Here is a 21,353-nt window from a genome sequence, read left to right as displayed (position 1 = left end):
CGCTAGTAAATGGACACCAAGATGAACATGTTCCATCAACGACAACCCTCTGTTTTCTTTCAGCAAGCTAATTACTGATCCAAACTGCTATGTCACCCACAATCCCATTCCGCCACTATTTGTATAATAGCCTACTGTGGGGAACCTCATCGAACGCCTTGCTGAAATCCATATACACAACATCAACTGGTTTACTCTCATCTACCTGTTTGGTCACTTTGTCAAAAAACTCAATAACATTCGTTAGGCACGACCTACCCTTCACAAAACCGTGCTGACTGTCCCTGATCAGATTATTCTTTTCCAGATGGTTATAAATCCTATCTCTTATAACCTTTTCCAAAACTTTTCCAACAACTGAAGTGAGTCTCACTGGTCTGTAATTACCAGGGTTGTCTCTACTACCCTTTTTAAACAAGGGAACCACATTTGCTATCTTCCAGTCCTCAGGCACTATTCCTGTAGACAATGATGATTTGAAGATCAATGCCAAAGGCTCGGCAATCTCTTCCCTTGCTTCCCAGAGGATCCTAGGATAGATCCCATCCGGCCCAGGGGATTTGTCTATTTTCACACTCTGCAGTATTTCTAATACCTCTTCCTAGTGAACCTCAATGTCTTCTAGTCTAGATGCATGTATCTCTGTATCTTCCTCGCCAGCACTTTCATTTTCTATAGTGAACACTGTCGAAAAATATTTATTTAGTGCTTCCTCTATCTCCACACACAACTTCCCACTATTATCCTTGAGTGACCCTAATTTAACTCTCGTCATTCTTTTATTCCAGACATACCTATGGAAAGCCTTAGGGTTAACCCTGATCCTATCCGCCAACAACTTCTCATGTCTCCTCCTGGCTCTTCTGAGCTCTCTTTTTAGGTCTTTCCTGACTTCCTTGTAACCCTCAAGCGCCCTAACTGAGTTTTCACATTTTGTCCGAACATAAGCCTTCTTCTTCTTAACCAGGGATTCTACTTCCTTAGTAAACCACGGCTCACGCATTCTATATCTTCCTCCCTGCCTGACAGGTACATACTTATCTAGGACATACAGGATCTTTTCCTTGAATAAGCTCCACATTTTTAATGTGCTCATCCCCTGTAGTTTCCTTCCCCATTTTTAATGTGCTCATCCCCTGTAGTTTCCTTCCCCATTCTACGCTTCCTAAATCTTTCCTAATCGCATCATAATTTCCCTTCCCCCAGCTGTAACTCTTGCTCGGTGGAGTACACCTACCCCTTTCCATCACTAAAGTAAACCTGACAGAATTGTGATCGCTGTCTCCTAAGTGCTCACCTACTTCCAAATCTAACACCTGGCCAGGCTCGTTACCCAGTACTAAATCTAAAGTGGCTTCGCCCCTTGTAGGCCTGTCTACATACTGTGTCAGGAAGCCCTCCTGCACACACTGGACAAAAACTGAACCATCTATAGTACTCGTACTGTAGTGATCCCAGTCAATATTTGGATAGTTGAAGTGCCCTGTGACAACTACCCTGCCTCTCTCACTCTTATCAAGAATCATCTTTGCTATCCTTTCCTCTACATCTCTGGGACTATTCGGAGGCCTATAGAAAACTCCCAGCATGGTGACTTCTCCTTTCCTGTTTCTAACCTCAGTCCATACTACCTCAGTTAACTAAGTTCCGAAACATCCTTTCTACAACTGTAATATTGTCCCTGATCAACATTGCCACACCTCCCCCTCTTTTACCATCTTCTATGTTCTTACTAAAACATCTGAATCCCGGAACCTGCAACAGCCATTCCTGTCCCTGCTCTATCCATGTCTCCGTAATGGCCACAACATCGAAGTCCCAGATACCAACCCAAGCTGCCAGTTCACCCACTTTATTTTGGATGCTCCTCGCGTTGAAGTACACACACTTCAAACCAGGTTCTCGCTTGCCAGTGTCAGATACTTGATTTTGGAACTCCCTACTCTCATCCTCTTCTGTAACTGTCCTACAATTTTGGTTCCCATCCCCCTGCTGTATTAGTTTAAATCCACCTTAATAGCTTTAGCGAATTTCCCACCCAGGATATTGGTACCCCTCTGGTTTAGATGAAGACCATCCTGCTTTTAGAGGTCCCACCTACCCCAGAAAGAGCTCCAATTATCCAAAAACCTGAAACCCTCCTTCCTGCACCATCTCTGTAGCCACGTGTTCAACCCCTTTCTTCCCCCTATTCCTCACCTCACTAGCACGTGGCACGGGCAGCAAACCAGAAAGAAACAGTCTGTTTGTCCTACTCTAAACTTTCATCCTCGCTCCCTGAATTTCTGCCTCAAGTCCCCATCTCTCTTCCAACCTGTGTCGTTGTTGCCAATGTGGACCACGACTTGGGGCTGCTCTCCCTCTCCCCGAAGGATCCCAAAAACACGATCAGAGACATCACGGACCCTGGCACCCAGGAGGCAACACACCAACCATGAGTCTCTCTCGTCCCCACAGAACCTCCTATCTGTCCCCCTAACTATCGAGTCCCCAATGACTACTGCTCTGCTCCCCTCCCCCTTCCCTTCTGAGGAGCAGGTGCCCCACTGCTTTGCCCTGGTAAACCATCATCCGCCCCCAACAGTATCCAAAACGGTATACTTATTGTTGAGGGGAATGGCCACAGGGGATCCCTGCACTGCCTGTCGGTTCCCTTTCTGTCCCCTAACTGTCACCCATCTGTCTTTTTTTTTTATCTGGGGAGTGACTACCTCTCTAAGTCCTGTCAATAACCTCCTCTGCCTCCCGAATGATCCGAAGTTCATCCAACTCCAGCTCCCTAAATTTAATTTGGATAAGTGGGAGATGGTGCATTTTGGGACGTCTAATAAGGGAAGGACACATACAATGAATGGTCAATCCCTGGGAGTACTGAGGAACAAAGGGGTCCTGGTGTACAAGTTCATAGATCCCTGAAGGTATCAGCACAGGTAGACAGGACAGTAAAGGTGGCATACGTGATGTGTATAGGTGTGGAGAATATAGGAGAAAGGAAGTCTTATTATAAGTTTATAAAACTTCGGTTAGACCACAGTTGGAATGAATACAGCTCGTCGGTATACTATCGGAAGGCCGTGACTGCACTGGAGAGGGAGCTGAGGAGATTTACCGAATGTCGCTATCCCGGAGTGAAAAGTCTCAGTTATGAGGAGAGACTGAATAAGCTGGGTTTGTTTTCCTTGCAGCAGAGAAGACTGAGGGGGGGCATTGATTAAAATATACAAAATTAGGAGGGGTAGATAATGGAGAAACTCTTCCCCATGTCAGATATTTCTAAGGCCTGAAGGCATAAGTTTAAGGAGAGCAACAAATGGTTTAAGGAGTTCCAAAAAGGAATTTCTTTCCTCCCAGAGGGTGGTAGAAATATTGGAACAGGCTGCCTGAGAGGGTAGTGAAGGCAGACATTGTTGCATAGTAGGTTAAAAACCAAGTATGGGTAAATGGGATTAATGTAGATTGGTGTTTGTTAGTCAGCACAGACAGGAAGGGTCAAGCAGCCTTTTTCTATGCTGTCTGACTCTATAACTGCAGATTGGACAGGATAAAAACAGTTGAAGAGCACACATTTAAATGCTTGGCAGAATGCCTGGTCCAGATGGGATGCATCTTAGGATGCGGAGCAAAGTAAGGAAAGATATGGCAGAAGGCCATAATCTTTTAATCCTCCTTGGCTGATAGGATAGTTGCAAATGTTTTAATAAAATAGAACAGTGACAAACTCAGTCACTACAAGCTAACCTGTTTAATGTCACTAGTGGGGAAATGTGTAGAGACCATACTGTAAGAGGCAACATATTTTAAACTGAAATGGAAGTTGGACCGGTAGATCACAAAAATACGCAGAGTCTGGCACCTTAAAAATCAAGTGCTGCCTATTTTTGAATTGTGCGTCACATGTTGCTTTTTGAGTCAATGTAAGGGGGAATTCAAGACTAAGCAGCACGGAGAGTCTGTGGAGTTAAGGAAATTCTGCCTGATGACAGCTCTCTTGATTTGTTAAGCTACAGAGTGGTAAAAGCTTAAGCATTGAAGCAGGAGAAAGAAACATCCGGAGTCTGCAAACAGAAAGCAGTCATCTCATCCTCTCTCTGTAGGAAAAAGACTGAAAGCTAAGAAAGCTTAAATGAAATAATTCCAACAAGACACAGATCCATCCAATCAACTATCACCCCAAACAATCACTTTTCAGACAACAGTGTGTCGTCTCACAATTTAGTCTACCTTGAAATCTGATTTCTGATTTTCTAATTTTATTTCCTCCGTATTTATTCTTTTTGCCACCTGTATTATCCATGTTACAGTGTTTGTCTTTTGTTCATCTTAATTGCGATTGAGTGTGTTTGTTTGGGGCTTTTGAAGAGGCACAGTCTATACTGTATCATGATAGATAAGAAATCCTTTCTTTTCTCTGCTCTTTTATCTAAGTGAAGTGTGTTACAATAAATAGCGACTTTCCTGCTACTGATAAAACGTAGCTTAAATTGCTTTTGTACTAAACAATACAGTCAGTCTGTCAAATTGGTCATCTTGATAGCCTAATTGAGAATTCACAGATTTTGCGATGGTTTGTGACAAAGTGGGAAATGATTATTTTTGCCCTCTTCGCAGTTAAATTGTGACAAAAGTTCAGGGCTAATTGAAGGTCTTTTGAATGAGGAAATATAAGGTTAGAAAATGGAGTTAATGTTAGTGATAAAGGACAAGGGACAGGGTGGCATGATGGCTCAGTGGTTCGCATTGCTGCCTCACAGCACCAGGGACCCAGGTTCGATTCCTGCCTCAGGCGACTGTCTGTGTGGAGTCTGCACATTCTCCCAGTGTCTGCATGGGTTTCCTCCGGGTGCTCCAGTTTCCTCCCACAATCCAAAGATGTGCAGTTAGGTGAACTGGCCATGCTGAATTGCCCATAGTGTTAGGTACATTAATCAGGAGTAAATATAGGATAGGGGGAAATGGGTCTGGATGGGTTACTTTTTGGAGGGTCAGTGTGGACTTGTCAGGTCGAAGGGCCTGCTCCCATACTAATCTAAAAAGACAGAAGCACATTTCTTGTACTAAGTAAAATGGCACTAGAAACAGCTAAAACCGTCCTGCAGTTGGAACAGGTATCCCTGATAAATTTACAGGAAGTAACTGCTGAAATTGGCAAGTAATTTAAAGGTGGAATCGCCTGCCAGAACTAAGTAAGCACTAATAATTGAAATATTGGCAAAGTATCTGGGACTGATGTAAATACAGAGGGTCTAAGTACATAGAAGTAGTGAGTCACTCGAGTTAGCAAAGATTCGATTACAATTAAAGAAATTTGAAGACAAGAATCTGCTCACATATAAAATAATACTCTTGATTCCAATCCAAGAGCAGAAGTTGAAGTTCAGAGGGAGGGGGAAATAACACGCATTTTATGACACACATGGGAAATACTATCTCAAAGTAAGACTGTTTATAAAAAAAAAAAGACCCCAGATGCTGAAGAAGGTTCTAAATCAGGAAATCCCTATCATAATCTGAAGTAAAGTCTGGAATTGCTGAAGTTTGTTCAGATCTTACCAAAATTTGAGGAAAAGGTTGCGGAAGCATTCTTTCATTGAGAAAACATAAGTCACTGGAACAGAGGTCAGCCATTCAGCCCATCAAACCTGCTCTGTCATTTAGTGAGATCTTGGCTGATCTGAGAATCCTCAATTCCAGTTTCCTGCTTTTTCCCCCAATAATGCTCAATTTCTTTCCTGATTAAAAATCTCTCAGTCTTGAACTTACTTAATACCCAGCCTCAACAGCTGTAGGAAAGAATTCCACAGATCCACAATCCTCAGAGAGGAAAGTCCTCCTCACCTCTGTCGCCATTGTGTGACCCCATATTCTTAGATTATGCCCTCTGGTTTCAGACTCTCTGATAAGGGGAACCAACCCTTCCACATCTACCCTGTCAAGTCCTCTCATAAGCTTGCATGTTTTAAAAATGCCATCTCTCATATTTCTATTTCCAACAAGTACAGGCCCAATCTGCTCAACTTCTCCTCATAAGACAGTCCCTCCATAATTGGTATCAGCCTACGGTATCAATCCTTCTATGCCGCTTTCAATGCAGTATATCTTTCCTCAGACTAAGGGCAGAAACTATTCACATTATCCCAGCTGCGGCCTGAGTAGGGTCTTGTACAGTTTCATCAAGACCTCCCTACTTTTATGATTCATATATGAGGACTCCCAAATCCCACTGTTTTGAAACTTTCTGTAGTCTTTCTCCATTTCAGAAATATTTAGTTCCTGTATTTTTCCTACCAAAGTGCATGACTTTCGATTTCCCCACATTATACAGAGGAACCTCTATTATCCGAATATTAATTATCCAAATTTCGAATTATCCAAAGAAGACCTCAAGGTCCCGAAAGAAACATTATACTAAAGATGTGTTTCATGTCTTTTGCTTACAGTGATTAAAAGTGAACTTGGCTTACTGAAATGCTGCCGAGAACAATCCTGGATATCAATGTGCCTGGGCTCCCAGTCTCCAAATGACTCTCTCTCTCCTGACACTTTTCCTGCAGTTCTACGTAGGGGTGTACCCTAACCACCCCCCTTCCCCAGATAATCTCTCCAACATAGTCCTGTTCAGGGCAAAGGTGGAACCTGTCAAAAGATTGCAGTAAAAAGTTGTATGTGCGCGCGCACGCGCTATTTGGAGTCTTTAGTTTTAAAGTCTGCCTCTGCATCTCCATTTCTCTCTTTCTCAAATTAATTTGCCAGTTCACTTTAGCTCTGCTTTCATTTTCTCATATTTAATCTTACTCAGGTTTGAAATACTACTCTTAGATCTCCTCAAAAATTCAATCGTATTATGATATCCTTGATCCTGGCGCCAGGGAGGCAACACACCATTCTGATTTCTCTGTCAACCACAGAATTGTCTGTCTGTGCCTCTGACTATACAGTCCCCTATCACAAGCGTTCGCTTGCAACCTGACATACCCCTTGTTACACTAGAGGCAAGAAATGTGGTACTGGAAAAATCACACATCAGGCAGCATCCAAGAAGCAGGAGAGTAGACCTTTCGGTCATAAGCTCTTCATCAGGAATATTCTGAAACTGAAACTCGCCTGCTCCTCAGATTCTGCCTGACCTTCTGAGTTTTTCCTGCACCACACCTTTTGACTCTGATTCTTCAACATTTGGGTCCTCACTTTCCCCTCATAACAGTAGGACCAGTCTCAGTACCAGAAACTTGACTGTTTGTGCTACATTCCCCTGAGAGTCCATCAACCCCTACATTTTCTAAACAGCATATTGTTTGAGATGGGGGTAGCCACAAGAGATTCCTGCACTATCTGCCTCCTTCTCCTACCTCTTCTGGAGGTAACCCATCTACCTAACAGTATCTGCAGTTTTTCTCCCTTCCTGTAACTGCCATCCATTACACCCCCCCTAACTCCCGTAAATTCCTTACTATCTCTAGATGTGGCTCCATGCAACCTGATAGGATTCGCAACCAAAGACACTTACTGCAGGCATAATCATCTGTAACATGGAAACTCTCCCTAATCTCCCACATCCGACTGAAAGGTCACATCACTCTACTAAAGGCCATCTTTACTTCTTCACTATCTACAGACCCAGAAAATATCACTGTCTCATTGCTCTAAAATAAACACTGCTCCAGGCTAACTTAGTACTTATGGTTTATATTTTAAAAATTTAATCAAACTTTAATTTAAAATTTAATTTAAGGATGTTGTGCAATTTGAAAGGGCTCAGAAAAGATTTACAAGGATGTTGCCAAGGTTGGAGGATTTGAGCTATAGGGAGAGGCTGAATAGGTGGGGGCTGTTTTCCCTGGAGTATCAGAGGCTGAGGGGTAACTTTATAGAGGTTTATAAAATCATGAGGCATAGATAGGATAACTAGACAAGAGCTTTTCCCTGGGGTGGGTGAGTCCAGAACTAGAGGGCATAGGTTTAGGGTGAGAGGGGAAAGATATGAGAGAGACCTAAGGGACAATCTTTTCATGCAGAGGGTGATGCATGTGTGGAATGAGCTGCCAGAGGAAGTCATGGAGGCCAGTACAATTACAATATTTAAAAGGCATCTGGATAGGTTTATGAATAGAAAGGGTTTGGAGGAATATGAGCAAAGTGCTGGCAAATGGGACTAGAGTAATTTAGGATATTTGGTCAGCGTGGATGAGTTGGACAGAAGAGACTGTTTCCATGCTGTACATCACTATGACTCTATGACCAGTTATTTAGCAGCACCTTCACTCAGAGGTCATTAATCAATTTAATCTGCTACACAATACCAGGTCTAGTAAAGCCTGTTTTCTTGTTGAGATTAGCACAGTGATAACGTCCTTACCTCTAAGCCAGGAGTCTCAGGTAAAACCCCTACCAGTTTAATTTGGACTCCAGGAATCCAAACACACTCGGCAAAACATCATTCGTAGCGCTACCTATGCCGCTAGTTCCTACAATACTGTGATTCTCCTCCTTCTAATCTAAATTAATTTCGAATCACAAGATATTCTTAATCTTTGTACCAGGCAATCTTTATATATATATATTACTGATTTAAATAATGCAATTAAATGTAATAGGCCCAAATGTAATAGGCCCAAGCCTGTGAGATTCTTTGCCACAAGAAGCAATTGAGGGCAAAGCATTGAACATTTTCAGGGAGAGTTATTAGGACTAAAGGGAATAGGGTATGGAGTTTGCTGATGTGAAGTGATCATTTGGAATATGGAGCATGCTCAACTGGCTGAATGTCCTACTCCCCTATTTTCTATGTTTCTCATCCTCTGAGCTCTTGTTCATGGTCGCTGAGAACAGCATGGATCCCCAACAGATCACTCGCACATTCCTTCATTTCCCCAACTTGAATGACACCCATCATTTCTCCAGTCCTGAAACGTTTTTCTCTCTTCAACTGCTTATACAATTTCCTTTATAAAGCGGTGTTTCAATCTGTCCCCATTACACTCTCACATAGTGCACTGCAAATCCTAACCACTTGCTCCGTAAATGATCAACTTGAATCAGTGTCCCAAACCTTTCCAATGGTAGGCTTCTCGCTATCTCCTCTGACTAGATACTTCATATTATGAATGAATGTTTAAATGTACTCTTCTTTAAAAAGTGTAGAGCAAGTCACATCAAATAGTTCAATGCTAGGAAACCAGTTTCATAAAGGTCCTCACCACTTGTACTTCTATCTATTTTTTGCCCAAAATCTCCAGCTTTTAGAAGCTTCTCAATATTTCACACATTTTGATCAAGTATTAAACAACTACCCATTCATGCCAGATACTTCATGTTTTCAACCTAGGAAATAGGTGAAATATCTTTAAAAGGTCTACTTTGAATAAAATTTAGAACTTTATCTTAACATGGAAGAAAAATTAAGAAAATTAAGCATCAGTAGTATAAGTCACAAATACGTTGCTTTTGTGTAAAAGGAACACCAAAAGGTCAAGTACCTATAATGATGATGCCCTCAAGCATTCAAGTGAAAAATGTAGAGTTACATTCAAGTTTCTCTTTCAAATTTGTTATGTAGTGGACAGTTATAATCTTTGCTTCATATTGGAATCTAGTTACTGAAGCATGACATTTCTTCATCTTTTATTCCCTGTGACCTCAACTACATGGAATGATATGAACTAAGAAATCTATTTTCTAAGTCTCGGAGTTGTGAATAAAACCTTGAGACTACCCAATGCATTATAAACCATGTTTTTCTCCATTATGTTCTGCAATTTATTTTCTGAATTATCAAAGATATATGACACCAAACCTTAGAATATTCTTTTGAATCAGTAACTGACTGCTTATGTGTCTCTGCACTTTGTGCAAAAAATATTTTGAGAAATTTAATTTTATGAACTGTATCTTTATACCAGGTGGACTCAAAAGAAGTTTTGTTCTCAGAAATAATCAACTTAAGTAAGCTTCAATGCCTTGAACAGTTAAGGGATTACATCAGTGGGTTTACATCTGTCAACCATAAAAGGACTTAGGAGAGAAATCAAACAGATAAATACCAATACATTTAGAGATTTGGTTAATTACCTGGCAGTCATATTGTTTTCAGGCAGAAGGGGAATTTCAAGAACCTTTGTACTGGTAACTATAATTTCTTGACTAGCTGTAGCAACAGTCTTGCCAGTGATTCTGTGCACCTGGTAGAATGCATGTGGTCTTAAATAGCGGTCATCAGCAGTACCAATGAACATCTGCAGGTTGATTGGCTTTTCATTGTAACCTTGAAGCTGCAAAAGACAAACACATTTACAGTAAGCAAAAGCTATAAGATTTTATGAACAAAATAGAGAATGAGCACCGAAAGATTAATCAGGGATTCTTCAGAGAGGAGGGGTTTTTCAAACAATAGATTTTCCTTTAGCAACACCTGATTACTAAGTAGGAGACAGTAACAAATAAATAGTAATAACTTAACATCAACTTTTTTTTTATTGTTGAACATGAACAAGACAATTCCAAAATACAGCAATGGAATATCAAAAACACTGAAATTGCTTCTCATCATTATAACGCTAGTTTATTGCAAAATATCTGTTGCCTGCTAATAAAAAAATGTATGCTGTACAAAATTTTACATAACATTGTAAAAAGGATGGTGAAATTTGTAATCAACAGTTTTTAAGTACCAATGCCCAAATGTGGAAACAGTAACACAGGTTCAGGAGTTTTGCCATTGCAACTTTAAAATTATAATTACATTGGCTTCTGCCCATTACGTGCTTCTGAATTCTATTGGAAATAAATAAAATACCACAGCAATTTAAGAAGGCATCAAACATAATGAAATTTCAAAAGTAAGTACTGGACATGCAATAAACCTGAAATAGAAACAGAAAATGATGGTAACATAGGCAGCATCTATGGACTGCAAATCAGAAAAATGTCAGGCGAATTACTTTTCATTGGAGCTGGACAATTTTAAAGATGGAACAAGTTCCAAGTTAGTGTACACCGAACGTTGATGGAGTAAAAGAACAAAAGCAAAGTTCTTTGAGAGGGTAGAAGGCAGGAGAAATGTGAGGGCAAGGCAAAAGAAATGGCAATGGGAAAAATTGTCTCCAAACTATTATTAGTTGTAACAAAGACAAACTAATAATTTCCTGTTGAAAAAGAAGAACGTTTATTTTCAACCACACCAAAAGCCTAATCCTATTCCCTGATCTTAGTGTTAGATTTTAAAATCCATAGCCATTGAAGTTTCAGGAGTTAACTTACTTTAGTACTTTGAGGATGGACATAAAAAGGAAGAAATAACCTCACATGGTGCAGAACTACCTTCCCTATAAAGTCCCTATAAGACCCCTTTCTGTGTAAACACGTCTGTAGAATGACACAAATGAAACTGAAAACAACTGTCAGCCAGAAATTTGCCAGCTAAGGTTCTCGCATCTCATTGTTTGCTCCCCAATTTTTCTGTGTACACAGAATCAGTATTGTGCCAAGGATGCTTGAGTTGGGTGGATGCTAAGAATTACTTTAATATTGTAGCACTGTCACATGACATTAAGCTTTAGAGAACCATTATCATTTAAATAAACCTCACATTTTTGATGTAAATCTGTGCAATACAAAAATAAAACTATGCAGTACATCCTATTTGGGTTGAATGGGTAAGTGCAATGTCATTAAGGTGTAGAGGTATACTGTATCTTTAATACAGAGGGGAAGCCAGCTTGGACTGACTTAAAGCACAGAGTGTCCTGAACAAGGTAAAAATGTAACACACATGGTTGAAACAAATAGCTGGAGTTGTGCTGTCATGGAATAAAAACAAATTCAAGTTTGGCCAATCAGTTCATATTATGCCCCAGATATCAAAATCCAATCGAATTTGAATTTAGTGTTTTGATGACATCAAACCAATGGAATGATCTGACGTTTTGGGTTATAAAACCGGACATTTTGAACAGGTAGGGGGAGAACGGCCAAGAAAACCAACAAGTATAGACTGCTTGCCGAATACCTCTCTCAGAGGCACTGTTCATATGAAAGACCTGTGAATCAGACTACTGAAGACGACAGAGGAAAATCTACAGAGGAAGATACAAAGAGAAGATGCGACATTTGGCTGGTTCTAAAATTTGAACTCTTTTTGCAAATCTTAATTAGGGTTTTTAATCGGACCAATATTGTAGAGTAGGAGGTAAAAGATAGGTTTGAGAGAAAGGAATTGTAAATAGTTGTCGGTTTTAATATTCGCTGTTGGACTTAAAGAATAAAATTGTTAAGTTTTACTTTAATAGTGACATCTGGGACAGTTCTTTGCCTCTCAAAATTTACCAGATTACAGCGCGAGGTGAGCTTGTGTGTGTCGGGTTTAACTTAACAGAGGGGTTTACCCCTTGTCGTAATACCAATATCATTTTACCAATTTTGTCCAATGCTGAATTTCATTATCAATTACTTTCAGCTTTTCAAAAGCCCACTTTAATTCACCCCTTTATACCGGAATGTCCAGAATTTTACAGAACGGTGATGGCTCTACTAACAGTTGGAAAATGACGAGCAACCCTACTTGTGCCAGTCCTGGAAGGCAATGACTAGGTTTTACACTCCATAGAAAATTCATTGCCGGAAGTAGTGGCCTAGTTTCCACTGAAGGTGATGTTTGTTTGAATGCAAATCAAACCAAAGAGGTGGCAGTGACCCTTTCTCTTTCAAGCTGTCATACATCAGCTTAGACTTCAGAGTCAACAGCCTATTCATCTGCGGAGAACATAATTAAGCCTGATCCTCTCCCTTTTTTTTCATCTGGCATTACTAGATAGTAATAAGGAGCATATAAAGGGGGAAAAACAGAACCTCCTTCAGCTTTATGACTGCATTGGCTTCAAAGTGTAACTTCCATCAACTATACATAAATTGACAAGCAGAACACACTATTTTGGATAAATTAACTTGGAGGGCATTTTATACAACATGGGAATATGTTCAACATGAAGCAAGTCTTTCTCTCCAATCTAGACATCAACAAAATTTGAAATATTTTTATTTTGATTAGTGAGTTACTCTCATACAATGAACCTACTATAATGGTATCGGTTGTGAGGACCATAAGTTGCTCTGTCAGTATAAAGACACAACTGATGATGATGGTCATGACACCTCAGGTAAGGGGACAGTTTGAGAAGGTGGTTACTTCAAGATGATCTCAGCCAGTTCGGGAATTGAAATCTCACTGTTGCCATCACTCTGCATTGCAAACCAGCTTTAAGGCCAGAGCTGGGCATAGGTTTAGGATCAGTAAACAAGTCTATTAAAAAAAACCTAGAATCAGCAAGAAGGATCAGCAAAGATGCTTGAGCCCAGGTAAGTTATGATACGAGATGGCAGTAAACCCTTCTGCTAATTAAACCAAACACACAGAAAAGCTCACTTCGCCTCATAATCTGTTAAAATGAGTGGCAGAGATCTAAATTCCACTATTTAAAGAAAAAAATAACACTTTTATTCCTTAACTCTAAAATGAACATTAATCAACAACTATTTAGAACTCTAAGCTTTCTTTCTCTTCCATGTTTGTTATCTACCTCCCACTCTATAACAATATTCCGATCCAACAAAACCCTTATTAAATTTACAGCAACTCAATTTTCAAAGCCGGACAGCTGCTATTGTATCCAGTGCTGATCTTCCTCTGTTTGTCGATCTCCCTGGGTCATCTCAGGTCTTCTGCTGCAAAGACTTTTCATATGCAAAATACCGAGTTTTCAGGCAGTCTGTCTTACAATGGCAATAATTGAAACTGATTGGATAAATTCGAACTGCTGTGAAAACAATTGAGGCATCTAGGTTACAGCCAAATGTTACACCTTTCAATTTTCCAGCACACTCTGTGACATGTCAGGTGCTTGCCAGCTTTCACTCTCTCCTTAAGATACAGTACACACTTCCAACTTCATAACACCTTCCCCCCTTAAGAAAAAAAAACATCATAATGAAAAGATGGTTTCATTTTGTTTTCTAATTCTTAACCCTATTACAATGAAATACATAGAATATTAATCAAAGCTCATATTAACTTCTACACACACATATATAGGTGTCTGTTCAATCTTATCTATACTTTATCTGTTAACTCCACAATAACGTATGTGCTATCACATTCTTATGACCCGCAACATGTACAAATTGTAAATTAAAAGTCTGTAACATAAGACTACAAGCAAATAGTCTCATTCTTGTCTTTAAAGCGTTCCAAAGATGCAAGAGGTTTCTGATCATTGTACACAACCATCTCCGACGCATTTTTCATGACATAAACATTAAAATGTTGTAAGGCCAGTACCAAACTAAACAATTCCTTTTTGACTGTAGAGTATTTTCTCTGGTGGGTATTGAGGTTCTTTGAAAAGTTACCAACTGGCAGTTCAATTCCATCATCATCTTCCTGTACCAGTACAGCTCCAACTTCTATATCGCTAGCATTGATTGCAAATTTGAAGGGTTTCAAGAAGTTTGGTGTAGCTAAAACTGGTAAAGTCGTTAATACTACTTTTAAAATGTCAAATGCCTCCTGGCACTGTTCGGTCCACCGAAAGTTTGTGTTCTTCAGCAAATCTATTAATGGTGCCACTACGCTGCTGAAGCTTAGAACAAATTTCTGGTAGAATCTGCTTAGTCCCAAAATTCACAGCACCCCTTTCTTCAAGGTTGGTCGTGGAAATTCCTCGATGGCCATCGTCTTTGCGTTCCTTGGGGTCAACCTTCCATGTCTGATGTTACGTTCTAAGAATGTCACCTCTGCCTTCGCAAATTCTGTTTCCTTTCAGTTTAAAGAGCTCTGCCAACTGTACCATGTGATCTTTCCAGGTCTCACTAAAGATCACTACATCATCCAGATAAACTGCACAGTTTCTTAATGCAACTACAACTCTGTTTATGAGTCTCTGGGATGTGGCGGGTGCATTCTTCATTCCAAAGGGCATCACTTTGAACTGATTCAGCCCGTTTGGGGTTACAAATGCAGAAATTACTTTCACTTTCTCAGATAAAAGGTACTTGCCAATAACCACACAGTAAGTCCAACTTTGCGATGTAACTGGCTTGTCCAACTTTCTCTATACAATCCTTCAATCTTTGTATTGGGTACGAGTCCGATTTTGTTATGGTGTTGACCTTCCGACAGTCCACATAAAATCATTGAGTCCCATCAGGTTTGGGAACTAACACTATCAGCAAATTCCACTCGCTCTGTATTGGTTCGCCTCCACTTACTTCTGGACCTGTGTGGCTTTGAAAGGAATAAGCGTGTAGGGGTGTTGTTTTATCTGATCAGCATTACGTAAGTTTACCTCAAGCATAATAGATTAGTCCTCCCCATCTTTTCCCTGCATATGTCCTCATATTACTGCAATAAACCTTTCAACTATGTTCTTTGCTCCTGAGACTGATAGTTTACTAATCTATCCCACTCCTCAAGGACTTCATTATTTAACATATTTTGAGGCACATCAAACTCCACAACATCTGGATTTGATTCCTCACTCTGCAGGGCAGTAACACACACCTGTTTCTCCATTTCCTTCTCTCTATTATAACAAGTTTCAATATATTCACATGACATATACAAAACAGTATTTTTTCCTATCCAGGAGCTTTACCGGATAGTTTACCTGACTCAACCTTTTCTCAATTTGATAGAGACCACTAAACCTGGCTTTGAAGGGATCTCCCATCACTGGTAACAATACTAATATGTCATCTCCACGGAAAAATGCACAACTTTTGGAACTTTTATCTGCCACCTTCTACACAGTGCCCTCTTCATGTGCTGTTTAGCTAACTCACCTACCAGACTTAACCTCACCCTCACCTCCAATACATAACCCAAGCGTGAGATCTGAGACTTTGGTCCTGATAATTTCTTTATAATTAATTTCAACATGCCTCTCGCTTCATGTCCAAATATTAACTCAAAGGGAGTAAACTGAAGTAGATTCATTTGGGGCATCATAATGGCAAACAACACAAATGGGATACCTTTATTCCAATCATTCGGGTAATCCTGACAGTACGCTCTTAACATGGTCTTCAGGATCTGATGCCACTTTTCTAAAGCTCCCCGGAATTCAGGATGATACGCACTTGATTTAAAGTGTTGCATACCAAAGCTATCTGTTACTTTCTTAAAACAGCCTTGCAGAAACATTTGATCCTTGGTCTGACCGAATCTCTCGGGGTAGCCTATACCACGTGAAGAAAGCTACTAACTCCTCTACCACCCTTTTTGCCTTAATACTATGCAATGGGATTGCCTCTGGAAATCTGGTAGACACATCCATTATGGTTAGCAAGTACTGGTTCCCACTTTTAGTTCTCGGGGAGGAGTTCTACACAATCAATCACAACCCATGTGAAAGGTTCTTTGAATGCAGGAATTGGCAACAAAGGTGCTGGTTTTATTACTGCCTGTGGTCATCTACCATTTGGCACTTATGACACATATGGCAAAAGTTAACCACATCCTTGTGCATTCCAGGCCAATAGAAATGCTTTTGTACTTTAGCCTGAGTCTTCTGTGTACCTAGGTCACCGCCTACTGGTAGTTCATGTGCTACCCATAACACTTCCTATCAATCTTGCAGTCTGGTGCACTTCTGCCCATTTCTCCTCTGCACTAACCTGTGGTGGTCTCCATTTTCATCTTAGGATTGTATCTTTAAGATAACACTCAGGAATACTCTCGGACTCCTTTTCTGAGCATGCTCACATATATTTTTTATTGTCTCGTATTTGTTGTAAGGGCGAAAGTGAGTACTGCAGATGCTGAAGATTAGAGTTAAGAGTGGTGCTGGAAAAGCATAGCAAGCCAGGCAGCATTCGATTAGCGGCAAAAATCGATGTTTCGGGAAAAAGCTCTTCATCAGGAATGAAGGGCTTTTGTCCGAAATGTCGATTTTCCTGCTCCTCGGATGCTGTGCTTTTCCAGCATCACTCGAATCTCGACTCTGGTCAATCACTCCCACTGTTCCTTCCCCTGTCTTGAGTTGGCACTCCAACCTGTTTTTACATCAGAGAATGCTAAATTTCTGTCCATCTATCCCACAAATTACCAAACTCAGTCAGAAAGAGTGCAAATACATTCATCTCTTATTATTAGAGACTAGTTAGATCAGGTATCTCTCAAAATTATAATTTCTTGCCCGTCACCTCCTGTTCTTTCTGATTAAACCCTACCCACAGAGGCAAATTCTTTTTAGAGATCAGGCACTAACTCCACACCTAGCCACTGCCTTGGCTGTGCACTGTCCTGCAGCTCCTCGACTTGTCTTGGGGTTTCCTTTGCTACTTTCACTAACGCCACTGGCTTAGCCTCTTTTACCACATCTTTTCTCTCAGTGCCTTTCTTTAACGACCAGCACTGTGACTTTACGGGTTCTACTTTACCACAGTGGAAACACCTGAGGACTTTCACCTCCTTTCCACCCTCTTGGGCTTCTTTTTTTAACCTGTGATAAACAATTAACAGTGTTCCCTACTCTTTGTTTTGTCGTATAGGATCTCCCCTTCTCCCAATGAAAATCTTGCTGGTAGCTAAACTTTGCCTTATGCACCAATGCATATTCATCTACCATCTCTGCTGCTCTTCTCACTTCTTGAACTTTCTATTCATCCATGTGAATTCTTATCATCTCTGGAAGTGAGTTTTTAAACTCCTCCAGCAGAATAATCTCTTACAGCCTCATAGGTCTTATCTATTTTAAGGCCTGCACCCATCTATCAAAACTACTATGGTTAATTCTTTCAAACTCAGCATAAGTCTGATGTGGTTCCTTCTTTATGTTTCTGAACTGCTGTCTAAACGCTGCTGGCACCAATTCATAAGCAGTGAAAATAGCCTTTTTGACATGCCTAATCTTTTGACCCCTCAGCTGACAGCATTGCAAATACCTCAAATTCTCCCTATCAGTTTAGTCTGAACTAGCATTACCCACAAGTCCTCTGGCCACTCCATCTGCCTAGCCAATTATTCAAATGAAATAAAGGCGTCAACATCTTTCTCATCAAAATGTAGTAGTGTTTTAACAAACTTGTGTGTATCGCTGCCTTCTCTTTTCATCTCCATCCTGTTAACTTGACTTTGCTGACTAAGTCAGAACTTCTGAAATTCAAACTCTCCCTCCATTTCCCTTTCTTTTCTCTCTCCCTTTCTTTTCTCTTTCTTCACTCAGCTAAGAACCTTCTCTTTTTCCCCCCCTCTCGCTTTCTTTTTCATCTTACTTGATCTTCTAATTCCATTTTCCTCATTTGTAATTTAAGTTTTTCTAACTCTACTATTTCTCTGACACACCTAAGTGTTTGAGTAACCCCCTTACAATTTCAGCTTTACTTCTGTCCTTGGTTAAACCCAATTCTAACCTCTTTGCTAATTCTAAAAGTATGGCCGTTTCTTTCTAAACTTCCCAAATTTGCCAAGGAATTGCCTTCAAAGCCCAGAACCTCTTTAGCAATTTTAAGAGCCACTCTTCTCACTTTTAATTTAACCAACCACAAATAACCGAAATTAAACACCTTGTCTATTTCAAGTTTTCACTTAACGATCTAGGACACTAATCGGCAAGTGTTTAAATCTGCTGGGATCTGTTACTCCAAATCTGTCCAAAAATCAGACTGGACCTGTCCAAACCTTCAAAATCATGGACCCAAGCCCCCAAATTATTATGACAGAGAGGTAAACCCTTCTGCTAATTATACCAAACACACAGAAAAGCTCACCTCACCTCATAATCTGTTAAAGTATGATTGACAGAGAACTACCAAAATTCCACTCTTTAAAGGAAAAATAACTTTATTCTTTAACTTTAAAATGAACATTAAACAACAATTATTTACAACTCTAAGCGTACTCTCTTTTAAAGGTTTGTTATTTACCTCCCACTCTCTAACAATATACTGATCAGTAAAGCCCCTATTAAATTTACAGCAACTTAATTTCCAAAACCAGACAGTGGCTGTCGTCCCCAGTGTTGATCTTCCTCTGTTTGTAGATCTCCATGTCGTCTTCGGTCTTCTGCTGCACAGACTTATAATACGAAAGAGGTACCTATATAGCAAGTTTTCAGACAGTCTGTCTGACAATGGTAGGTTGTGCTCTTTCTGGCTAACTGTCCAAAATGCCCGCTTTTCATATCCCAAACACTGGATCATCTCATTGGTTCGATGTTGCCAAAATGGTAAAATTCAAATTTGATTGGGTTTTACTATCTTGGGGCATAATTTAAACTGACTGATTTAAATTTAAATGGCTGTGAAAACAATTGTGTATCTAGGTTACAGCCAAAATGTTACATCTTTCAATTTTCCAGCACACTGTGACATGACAGGTGTTTGCCAACTTTCACTCTCTCAAAGGTACAGTACACACCTTGAACTTCATAACAAATAACATGAGCTATGTCATGCTTTGTAGTCAGATGAGCAGTGCCCTGGTTCCAACTAACCAAAGTTTTTACTGGCGGAAAGAAAACACGCCAATGAATTTAAGTGCCTTCTCAATTGTAAAACATTTGTTTGGTGTATGAATAGGAAGGGTTGGGAGGGATATGAGCCGGGTGCTGGCAGGTGGAACTAGATTGAGTTGGGATAACTGGTCAGCATGGATAAGTTGGACTGAAGGGTCTGTTTCCGCGCTGTACATCTCTATGACTCTACTGTGAATATTCTAAATATTCCCTTCTTGCATCTACTCTACTTTTAACTGCCAAGAATAGAGGGGACAAAACTTGACCAGAGCTGCAGCATTTGCCTTGACTCACATTCATTTTGTTTTCAGCCTGTAAAGAACAATGACCTCATCACTGGTTCAGATTTCACCTCAAACTTAAGATTTATCCAAAGCTTCATTGTCCATATCCCACAGGCATGATATCCTAATACCAAAACACTATCCTCAATGACCTCCAATAGCCTCCTGTTCCTCATCACAAACTTCACAATTTCATCTGTCACAAGTCTCAAAACATATTAACTAACTTCACAACCTTTCCTTATCTCTTTCTGTAGCTCTGTATCTCTACTTTGTTCTTCCAATTCTGTTGTATTAGGCAATTCCTTGTCTATTCATTTTACCATCAAAAAACTTCTGCATCTTGAATCAACACTATCTTTCCCCATAAAGCTACCTAAATCCTCTTCATTCCTCCAATATCTTTCCTATTCAATTTCAACCCTCTAATTGTAAAACACACTGGAATATTTTACTATATAAAGTATGTAAATGAAAGTTGTTCTGAAGCATATGATTGCAGTGTTAATGCAGGTTCATAGACATTTATAGTGCAGAAGGAGGTCTATCGTGTCTGAGATAATCAATGATCTGATGACACTAATTCTACTTTCCAGCTTTTGGCCAGCAGCCCTGAAAGCTATTGTAATAAAAGTAAAATTATAAACATTTCTTAAATATTTTTATGAGTTTCTGAGTGGACTTTGATGTAATTTTTCTATTGGGACGTCGAGACTTCCTTCGGATAATTGACATTCAGTTAATCGAGATTCCTCTGTATAATGTTATAAGGGGCATTGATAGGGTGGATAGAAAGACAAATTTTCCTTTATTAGAGGGGCCATAGATTTAAGGTAAAAGATAGAAGGCCAAGAGGAGAGTTGTTATAACATTTTTTTATTTGGAGAGGGGTCTTTGGAACTCCTTGACACACAACTGTGGGGGCAAAGATGGTGTGTAAATTTATGGCTGAAATAGATTGATTCTTGATTGGCAGGGAAATCAAGGGTTATGGGGAAGAAGGGCAGAAAGTGGACTTGAGGAGTGTCAAACTCGCAATGATCCTACTGAATGGCAGAATGGGTGAGAGGTCTAGTAGAGTCATAGAGATGTACAGCATGGAAACAGACCCTTCGGTCCAACCCGTCCATGCCGATATCCCAACCCAATCTAGTCCCACCTGCCAGCAGCCGGCCCATATCCCTTCCTATTCATATACCCATCCAAATGATTCTTAAATGTTGCAATTGTACCAGCCTCCACCACATCCTCTGGCAGCTCATTCCATACACGTACCACCCTCTGCGTGAAAATGTTGCCCCTGGGGTCTCTTTTATATCTTTCCTCTCTCACCCTAAACCTATGCCCTCTAGTTCTGGACTCCCCGATCCCAGGGAAAAGACTTTGCCTATTTACCCTATCCATGCCCCTCATAATTTTGTAAACCTCTAAGGTCACCTCTCAACCTCTGATGCTCCAGGGAAAACAGCTCCAACCTGTTCAGCCTCTCCCAATAGCTCAAATCCTCCAACCCTGGCAACATCCTTGTAAATCTTTTCTGAACCCTTTCAAGTTTCACAACATCTTT

General features: G+C 40.2%; 1 protein-coding gene across 3 annotated transcripts in view; it reads right to left on the bottom strand.

Annotated features, from left to right (window-relative positions):
• nfatc3a (nuclear factor of activated T cells 3a) overlaps positions 1-21,353 on the bottom strand; it is a 180,491-nt gene that overhangs the window by 94,888 nt on the left and 64,250 nt on the right. For all 3 annotated transcript variants that reach the window (XM_043707036.1, XM_043707037.1, XM_043707038.1), the window contains exon 4: positions 10,066-10,265. In XM_043707036.1, coding sequence (XP_043562971.1) covers positions 10,066-10,265 — 200 coding nt within the window. The remainder of the gene's footprint in view (positions 1-10,065; positions 10,266-21,353) is intronic.

This window comes from Chiloscyllium plagiosum, chromosome 17 (assembly GCF_004010195.1).
Source record: "Chiloscyllium plagiosum isolate BGI_BamShark_2017 chromosome 17, ASM401019v2, whole genome shotgun sequence".
NCBI lineage: Eukaryota > Metazoa > Chordata > Chondrichthyes > Orectolobiformes > Hemiscylliidae > Chiloscyllium > Chiloscyllium plagiosum.
Note: the sequence above shows the minus strand (reverse complement) of the source record. Positions and strands in the feature narration are given on the sequence as shown.